The sequence below is a fragment of the Epinephelus moara genome, chromosome 16, assembly GCF_006386435.1.
Source record: "Epinephelus moara isolate mb chromosome 16, YSFRI_EMoa_1.0, whole genome shotgun sequence".
In the NCBI taxonomy this organism is placed as follows: Eukaryota; Metazoa; Chordata; class Actinopteri; order Perciformes; family Serranidae; genus Epinephelus; species Epinephelus moara.
This window is the reverse complement of record NC_065521.1, coordinates 4,706,124-4,715,919: the sequence shown is the minus strand read 5'-3', so window position 1 is coordinate 4,715,919 and position 9,796 is coordinate 4,706,124. Positions and strand designations below refer to the sequence as shown.

Below are 9,796 nucleotides of genomic sequence, written 5' to 3'. Positions count from 1 at the left end.
CTGTGTGATTTTCTCCATGATAATAATTTATTTGAGGAATTTCAGTCAGGATTTAGAGTGCATCATAGCACTGAGACAGCACTAGTTAAAATTACAAATGACCTTCTGATTGCTTCAGACAAAGGACTCGTCTCTGTACTTGTTTTATTAGATCTTAGTGCGGCGTTTGACACTATTGACCATCAGATTCTGCTACAGAGACTGGAACACTTAATTGGCCTAAAAGGTTCTGCACTAAGCTGGTTTAAATCTTATTTATGTGATCGTTTCCCACTAAACATTAGACGTCTGATGGACGTGCAGATCATGTCTATATTGCGTCAGTCGGTCCAAGACCCATTTTGGACCTCTACACGACGTGCAAATTAGGTCTGCTTTTTGGACGTCTAATCATGACCTTATTTGGACATCAATATGCAGTTGAACATCTGAACGTCGGGCTAGTTCACTTTTTTGGACGTGTAAGACAGGTGTAGGGAATTGACATGATGTATTATTATTATCATTATTATTATTATTATTATTAGTAGTAGTAGTAGTAGTATAGGCTATATATGTGTAAAATAAATGTAAAATACCAATATTGTTCTTAACAACATGATTAATGTGATTATTATTATTATTAGTAGTAGTAGTAGTAGTAGTAGTAGTAGTATGAACATGATTATTTGTGAATAAAATTAATATTTTTGTTTGTTTTCATTTTCCTGTTTTTCTTTTCTAAAATAGTGTTAATACAACAAAATGAAGGTGTATTGGGGGGGGGGGACAGTAAACGCCATTGTGATTGGCTGAGGTATTGCGTCATCACAACGTACATCCTAAGAGCCACTCCGATTGGCCCAGGTGGTTCTCTAAATGGCCACTCGGCTCTGTGCCATGCTCTGTGCCCCGTCAACCTCTACAACAACCTACAGCCGTCTGAAATCAGCGTCCACTGAATTGCAGGTAAGTTTGGTCAGCACATAGACTGCCTAGTTAATTTTGTGTTCATTTATGCATTTATAGCGTTTGCCGTTTTAGCTTTGTTGTGTTAATCTACTTCAAACCCGCTGTCGCTACAATTAGCATTGCATCTGCTAACGTTAGCTTTTGAACACGACCTTGTGTTTACAACGAAGCCGGCGAAAAATCAATACATAGAGCGGTGGGTAACGTTATATATAACACATACGATGTTACGAGTGTGCATTTGTGTAGTTTAGAGTCTCGAGTTTTGTTCGTTTCAGTTTGTAAACAAATTCAAACTGGGGCCCTCCTCTCGGGCTCAACTGTGTAACGTTAGCCTCCTGCCCAGTCAGCAGCAGCTATTTTTAGACTAAGATTAGCACTTTATGTAATTTTCTAAAGAAATACATACGAAACTAAACCGCAGTTTTTGCGCATGCGCAAACCACCGCGGACGTGCTTGTAAGTAGGTCAACCAAAAAAACCTCTGTTTAGGAGAAGATAAAGAGAAGAAAACATGTAGTTGCTCCTCCGTATATTCTGGTTCAAATAGGTAAGGATGTGGATCATCCTCGTCCTCTCTTACAAAATCGGCCATAATCCGTAGTAGCTATCTTCTTCTCCTAAACAGAGGTTTTTTTTGTTGACCTACTTACAAGCACGTCCGTGGTGGTTTGCGCATGCGCAAAAACTGCAGTTTATTTTCGTGTGTATTTCTTTAGAAAATTACATAAAGTGCTAATCTTAGTCTAAAAATAGATAACGTAACATAACGCGGTAAAAAACGAGTCACACCAAGCATACAGGACCGTTTAGAGTTGCTGAAGAGTTTATCTGATGACTGTGGCAGAGGCAGGCTAATGCTACCCATTTGAGCTAAGCTAATTAGCGGTGGGCGAGCTCTGCCCGTCTCTCCCTTGTTACTGCTGTTTGTCATGGACTCGGGAGTGAGGCAAGACACGCAAACAAAACAAATGTTGGCGTATCCCTTTAAGGAGCAGGAGGGCCGTTGTGAAGAGCTGGGAAGCGGGTGTTAGCGGCGGATGCTACCGCTAGTCGAAGTTAGCATCGAGCTAGCAGAGAGAGAGAGAGACTCTCTCTTGCTAACATCCGGGACCGCTAGTGGGGCTAGCAGCACAACTAAACAAAAACCAAAATACAGGCAGGGGGAGGGGGCACTGCAGACACAGCCACCAGGTGAGGGTTCGCAGCAAAATGCATAACAATTTAATGCAATGAGTTAAGTATTGTAAAGCTTTAGTTGTGTGTTTCTAAATCAGTCTTATCCTTTTGAGGTCCTCTTGAAAGTGGAGTGAGCCCTGCCCTTTGGAGACAAGCCACCTAAAGAAGGTACAGATTGTGACCTCATGCTCCTTTGCACACACCCAGTCAAATAAATTGTAAAACTAAACTGACTTATACTGCATCTGTGTCTACAGATGGCTAAAATGAGAGAATGGCGAAAACGCCAAAGAGACATGGATCAACTTCTACGTTATTCTGACAGTGAAGATGAACATCAGAGCATTGAAATTAATAGCGATAGCGATGTTGTGTCTGGGACTCAGAGTAGTTGTAGCACTGTGCCTGGGACCCTGTCTACTGACTCTGAACCAAATGATGATGAAGCTGAAGTGACCAGCAGCTTTGAAGATGACCTGAGACAGTGGGCTACAGAGCACAAAGTGACACACAGAGCACTTAACGGGTTATTGTCCACATGAAGAAAGCAAGGGCTCCTATTGCCTGTGGATTGCCGGACACTCCTCGCTACACCACAACAAAACACAACAGAGTCTAAATGTGGGGGGCACTACAAGTATTACGGCTTAGAAAAGGGAATCTGTCCTTACTTAAGTCTGATGGACAGTAATGATGTGCACCTCACTGTAAACATCGATGGCATCCCACTTTTCAAAAGTAGTGGAGTCCAATTCTGGCCAATACTGGTGAAGTGTGGCCATTTTGATCCCTTTATTGCAGCGATGTTTAGTGGAAAAAGTAAGCCAAGTCCACTTGAGGACTATCTGAAAGACTTTTTGACCAAGTACAAACATCTCAAAGACAATGGTATAGTTTACAAACGTCAGACCTACACTGTCAATATTGATGCTCTCATCTGTGATGCGCCAGCAAGGGCATATCTCAAATGTATTAAGGGTCATACTTCCTATGAGAGTTGTGAGAGATGTATAATCAGAGGTACTCGTGTTGAGGGAAGAATGGTATTCAGTGAACAGGAATGCACTTCTCGAACAGATGACTGTTTCTCCAGAGTGGAATACAAGAACCACCAAACTGATGCCAGCCCCTTCATTGCTGGAGGAATTCCTTGTGTCAGTTCATTTGTGTTGGACTACATGCATATGGTCTGCTTGGGAGTAGTTAGACACCTGTTAATTTACCTGACTCGTGGCCCAAAAATCTGCCGCTTATCTGTGAGGCAAAAGGATCTAATTTCTCAAAAACTAATTGCACTGAGAGGGAGGATGCCGAGTGAATTTGCTCGGCAACCACATGGTCTGCGTGAAATGGATAGGTGGAAAGCCACTGAACTTCGGCAGTTTCTGCTATACACAGGACCAGTGGTATTAAAAACTGTGCTGTCACCTGAAAGGTACAAGCATTTCTTGTCCTTAACAGTAGCCATGTCGATACTGCTGGAGTCAGATGACAGGATTCGAAATGCCTATCTCCAATATGCCCATGAACTCATCAAACACTTTGTCACCAGCTGTGTGGTCCTGTATGGCAAGACCTTTCCTCTCCATGAAGATGCCAGCCACTTCAACTGCTCCTTAAATGACATTTCCTGTTTTCCATTTGAAAACTACCTGCAACAAATCAAGAAACATGTGAGGAGTGGGAGAAATCCTCTGGAACAAGTCACCAGGCATTTGTCAGAAATCGAACATTCAGAAGTGAAAGAGAGCAAAATGCACCCTAAAGTGTTCATTTCTGTTAAAGAAAGGGACAGCCGTCAGGAAGATGAAAGATTTGCTTTTGTTCGACAAAAAAATGCAGATGGTACCTTGGCTTGTCAAATCCTGCACCAGCGTCACACCTCACCATTATTTCACCAACCATGTAGCTCTGGACTTGTAAATATAGTGTGCATAGGAAATGGCCAGGTCAGGATGAAAGATGCGCTGCTGCGTGAAAAGGATCTGTTCCGCAAGGTGGCCTACCTCCCACAAGAATCTGGTGGTGCTGTGCTCATACCCCTTCGCCATGGTCTGGAACACAAATATTAAAGGTTCAATTTTCATTTTTTTTTTTTTTTTTTAAAGCTATATAATTTCTGCCACTTCCAGCTCTGGGTTGTCTCTTCTAACATGATGCTTGGTGATTTTGTCTCTTCTAACATGACGCTTGGTGATTTTGTTTCTTCTAACATGACACTTGGTGATTTGTTGGAATAGGGTTCATTGATATCCTCTTGCATCTGTAATTCAGTTCATATAAGATGTCTGCTACAGTGGTTCTCAAAATGGGTTCCAGAGCCCCTAGGTTTGAAATTTAATTTTCACAAGTCTGTAACTGTGTTTCATCAACTATTAAAAAATTTAAAAGTTTGAGAACCACTGGTCTACTCAATGCTTAGGCTAAATAAAAATGTGTAACTTCAATTAACATGCGTATGCTGTCCTTTACAGGTCATGTATGCGAAAGCAGTTTGGAAGGAGGGTGAAATTGAGGAGGAGGGTGTAGTTCCAGAGAACTGGATTGACGGGACCAAAAGAATTGTTAGATGGCCACGAATGAGCATCTCCAAAACAGAAAAGGCTATAAAGGAAAAAATGAACCCCCAGGATGACTGGATGATATTCCCTCTAATAAAGATAAAAATGACATCAGGCAAGTACTGTTTTGATGAATAGAAAATGACTTGTATGTCAAAGTCAAAATATACTTGAAGGTTGAAATGTGAGAACTACAACATGACCAGTCAGGCAGAGGAGGAGGATGATGAGGAGGAGGAGGAGGACGTGGTGAGGAGATCAAGGAACCGCACTAAAAAAGCAATTCCAGAGGGTTTCGTAAGAAATGGTATGTTTTCTCATTCTCAAGTAATTAATACATTAATATAAAACCTGTTTACAGAAATGTGGCCTATTTTCACACATCAATGTTTCTAACCATTTTTTGCAGTATTAACAGATTCAGATGAGGAAGGGCAGAGTGTCAGGGGTAATATTTTTCTACAATGAATTTGAAATTCCAGTTTCAAAACTCTTAAATTTGATAAAAATGTTGGAGATGAGCATGCTTATTTTTTTTGTTCTACTAACCTCTAGGTGTCGAGCTGCCCAACTACCCTGCTCCACCGAAAAAGCTGCAGCCCATTCAGGGCACAGCTATCCTAGACAATGCTTGTGAGTACTGATGACAACTTATGAAGCATGGTAATGTGTTGTATTGACCACATGATAGTTACAGGCTGATTTGGATGTGTTTCAGCCTCTGGAGATGAAGACATGTCCGTACAAGCGACGCGTGCGGACAGCTCTCAGGGCAGGCACTCAGACACTCCTTGTGAGTATTTACTTCTCCCTTTTGCAATATTCACTATACACATATTCTTTACACACAAGACAGTATTTATAGGCTCAATTATATGTTTCAGCCTTGTCTGGTCTGGAGTGTGCCAGTGGAACTGGGGGAAGGGAAACGTCAACACCGGGTAAATATTTATCATAAGTAATGCTCACCTTTTTGTTTACATTTCGATAATTTTCCATCTCTGAACATTCTTTGTCTTTTAGGCTCTCACCTGTCGACATCCAGTAAGTGTTCATCTCATCACTTTGCTATTTTATCAGGCCTTGTGAAATGTAAGAACATTCTTTGCGTTTTTCAGGATCTCGACATGCAGCCAGAGGTCATGTCATTGATGGCTATCGCTCTAGGTAAAGAAACAAGATAAGGCATGACATGGTATATTATGTCAGTTATAAAATTGCAGAGTGATTAAAATTTGAATGGAACTACATCCAGTGGTGAATCCGGCAACCAATGCAACAATGTCTCCCAATACAGGTCCAGGTCCAAGTCCCAGCGCAGACATGCCTCCAGACATCGCCACAGATCCGGCAGCAACAGAGACGCCTCTAAACATCGCCACAGATCCGGCAGCAACAGTGATGTCTCAAGACATCGCCACAGATCCGGCAGCAACAGAGATGCCTCTAAACATCGCCACAGATCCGGCAGCAACAGAGACGCCTCTAAACATCGCCACAGATCCGGCAGCAACAGAGATGTCTTCAGCACCCCCGCCAGGTCCAGATGTGATCACACCAGCCCCCCCTATCACACACCAAGGCCTAGTGAGTTGTGTAAAGACCGCAATTTTTATCAAAACACTTCAGTCAGTAGCATTGATGTACTCCTGTTTGTTAGAATATTACAGATTTAGATTTAGACAGATTTCTCTTCTAATGTGGCCCAAATCTGTTGACAGTTTTGTCATTTGGTAATTTCTAAAACATACTTTCTGTGGTGCAGATGCAGTGACTGAGAGTAGAAGGTGGACCTTCCCATTGCCTTGGGATGGTAAGTGTGTAGTCTAATATAGACAACAGGACACTGGTGGTAGTTTTAAAAGTGTCTCTCTTGCTCAATTGAGTGGCTTCTAGGTTGGGGTAAAAAATCGATTCATGTAAGAATCGTGATTCTTATCCTCTACAATTCTGGATCGATTCATAAACTTCAGAAATTGATCTTTTAATGTTTCCTCCGTCTCTGTGCATGCCCTCACAGGCTTCTGTACACTGCGTTGCAGCAAGCTGTGCTGTTGCTAGTTAAGTTGCTGCAAACAGCTCTTGCTGATAATTGATAAGACTAAAATGCTCTATTGAATTTTAGCTTATTTTGATCTTATTTTATAACTCTTGTATTTTATTTTATTGTATTGTATTTTATGTATCTTATGGTTATTATTGTGGTGTACTATTAGGTACCTCATTGTATTTGCTTGTTTATTTCTATTGACCTGTTCAGCACTTTGGTCAACCTTGGTTGTTTTAAATGTGCTTTATAAATAAAGTTTGAGTTGAGTTGAGTCTGACTAGGCTTGTGCAGATCAGCGACCAGATTTTTTTATTTTTTTTTTGCCCTTATAGAACACACACTGCTGTGCAGCTGATTGGGGCTATAGGTTATATCTTCACATTTTGAACTCTTTTTATACAAAGTGCAAACACAAGGTTAAAGAGAGAACAGCAGAGAACAGCAGAGCTCCTCTGACAGCTCACCTGTGCAGCTGTAAGTGAACCAGCTGGAGAGCACAGCGCTGTCCTGATGCACATCAACCGAGAATCGATTTTGAATCGAATCGAACCATGAGACACCCAAAGATTCACATCCCTAGTGGCTTCATTTTCTACATCAATTGTGGGGTGGTTTCTTTCTTTCTATCATGTCAGGTAACATTTGAACTTTAAAAAAAAACTTTTTCAAACTATGCTTATGACAAACACTGAAGCTGATTACAAAAACAATTGTGGACCAGCTAGCTAGCCTAGCTATTCAAATTGGAGGTAACCATTGTAATCAACAAATGTGCTCATTTATTTCAGTGTACCAGAAGAAGGTCTTAGGGTTACTGGTTGACCTCCGCAATGAGTATAAGACAGCACAGCCTGCCTCTTCAGCCGTCCACATTGAGAGGATGGAGACAATGGAGGATTTCGAGAAAGAGGAGCAACATCTATGTGACAAAGAAGCCTTTGATACCCTGGTAGGTTTTACAAATCTGGAATACAGAACTAGTGCACTCGCACACTGTCAGGTTCCTCTGGGGGCTGTCAGTCAACTTAAAATGTACTTATTTCAACAGGTAAAGAAAATAGCAAAAATTGGCGGGAAGAACACCAAGGACTGTATCCACAAAGTTCTTGACAAGTATGTTTCTACATAAAGTATTAATTTTGTGTTTAATGTTTGGGTAGTATGTGCTTTTTCAATGTCTGAACTTTTTTTCTGGCTGGGGACCAGACTGCATGTTTTCATTAGCAGTGTCCCTATTCTGAGTATGTGTTAACAGGTGAAAATTAAATTACAAATTCACAACACAATGCATTGTATAGACTAGCTGTCCTTGATCAATGTATTATGAAGGGTTTATGACATGTGCTATTCCTGTGTTATCCCTACATATATTTTTCAAATTGATTTATAGATGTAATTCTTTATTTTTCTTTAGACTGTTCACCAATGCCCTGATGGCAAATTTTAACATGAAGGGCAAGGGGAAAAAGGGAAAAAAGCCCTTGGAAACGACAAAGATTTACAGAGCAATACAAGGTAAGCCCGTATTTCATGTTGAAGGGAAGAAAATTTTGCTCCTGCCAATCTCTAAATAATGACTTGATTGGACAAAACATTTCCTTCCCCATTGACATTTAAAATACTGTACAATGCCAACTGTCTACCATGGCTGATTGTTTTGTAATACAGAATTGGTAGTTGATGCATAGCATGAGCAACATATTTTTGCATACAGATATGCAGACTTGGTGAATGACCGCAGTTTGCGTTTGCATGTTTCTTATCATTTGTCTTTTTCTACTTGTGCAGATGGAGTCATGCAATTTGATAATATGGCCACTGAGGAACTTATAAGGACACATGCTTCAGAGCATTTAAAGCATGCACCGCAAAGGAGTGGAGGGGGGGGCTTCACAGTCACTCAGGGCTGATTTTGTTTGAAGAAACTATGTTCAGCTATGTTATTTTTACGAATAGTGTTGTTTTACATGTGTATATGACACCTACACTGTAGCTGCTGTCCTCAGTGTGTTTTTCTTTTTTTTATTGTTAATGATAGGATAGACAAAGGGAATGTGTGTTTGAAAATTAACATATGTGTGTTTAAAAAAAAGGGGGGGGGGGGCAGATTTTTTTATTTTCATTAGGTGAATCTGGTCAGCCCTTTAATTTTTCTGTGTTCAGTTTGATTTTTACAATTTTTTTTTTTTTTTTTTTATTGTTTTATATTTTAATTGTTCTTATATTTGTACATAATCACTCAGGACTAACCCTATTTTTGTAGTACAGACCCAAGAGGTGTAATTTTATTCACTGTATTTCACCACTTTGGTGTTGTTGTTTTTTTCAAACTTAAATGAGGGTTATGCTGCCTGCTGTTTAGAAGTTGTAGCCTAATAACTAGTATTTCTCAACTGAAATCAACATGACATGTTTGCAATAAAGATGGGGAAAAAACAGTCGGGATTGGATTGTGATTTATTGTTAACCTGACTGTAGTCTTGTGTCCAGAAGGTAGGAACCTGTTTCCTGTACTAGTTAATTTTACTGTAGCTTCATTTGGCTCTGCAGCAGGTTTGAAGTGGAATGCCTTTGTATGCATTTCCAGTTACCATCTGCTGGTGAGAAAATCAAATGAAGCTATAGGAAAATGAACTGGAACAGCATGCCACCTTCTGAAATTGGACTACAGTTATGCATAGAAACTAAAAGCAGTACAGTATAAAAACAATGTCTAAAATGAGTTCGATTTGACGTAGAAAAGACGTCCACAAAGACCACATTTGGACTACAAATAGCCCCTATACGGACGTACTGTAGACGTCATGAATGGACGTTCAGTAGACGTCGAAAAAAGACGTCTGGAGTAACAATCTGCACCTTCAGGTGACCCAAATTATATGTGCAAAAATGACTTAGAAAAGACGTCGTTTAGACGTCTCTTTGCGCAGTGACGTTCATAATGAATCATCCTTACGTACTAAAGTTTGTTTTGGAGTTCCGCAAGGTTCTGTGCTCGGACCAATCCTATTTACTCTATATATGCTTCCTTTAGGTAACATCATTAGAAATCACT

At 40.4% G+C, this 9,796-nt stretch overlaps 1 protein-coding gene across 4 annotated transcripts; it reads left to right on the top strand.

Annotated features, from left to right (window-relative positions):
* Positions 1-823: 823 nt before the first annotated feature.
* si:dkey-242h9.3 (hornerin) lies at positions 824-9,179 on the top strand. Of its 4 annotated transcripts, XM_050064668.1 has the most exons (16): positions 826-948; positions 2,244-2,298; positions 2,388-4,204; positions 4,605-4,998; positions 5,101-5,139; positions 5,247-5,324; positions 5,410-5,484; positions 5,576-5,632; positions 5,715-5,735; positions 5,810-5,858; positions 5,989-6,278; positions 6,457-6,504; positions 7,530-7,690; positions 7,790-7,854; positions 8,156-8,256; positions 8,530-9,179. In XM_050064668.1, exons 4-16 carry the CDS (start codon positions 4,890-4,892, stop codon positions 8,649-8,651), a joined length of 1,215 nt encoding a protein of 404 aa, XP_049920625.1. In that variant the 5' UTR covers positions 826-948; positions 2,244-2,298; positions 2,388-4,204; positions 4,605-4,889; the 3' UTR covers positions 8,652-9,179. The 4 variants fall into 4 exon arrangements, 3 of the variants coding, with proteins under 3 accessions (XP_049920624.1, XP_049920625.1, XP_049920626.1); XM_050064669.1 differs by lacking the exon at positions 5,715-5,735; XR_007571231.1 differs by lacking the exons at positions 5,247-5,324; positions 5,410-5,484; positions 5,576-5,632; ... (6 more) ...; positions 8,156-8,256; positions 8,530-9,179 and having other exon boundaries at positions 824-948; positions 4,605-4,810; positions 4,906-4,998; positions 5,101-5,119.
* The last annotated feature ends 617 nt before the right edge of the window (positions 9,180-9,796 follow it).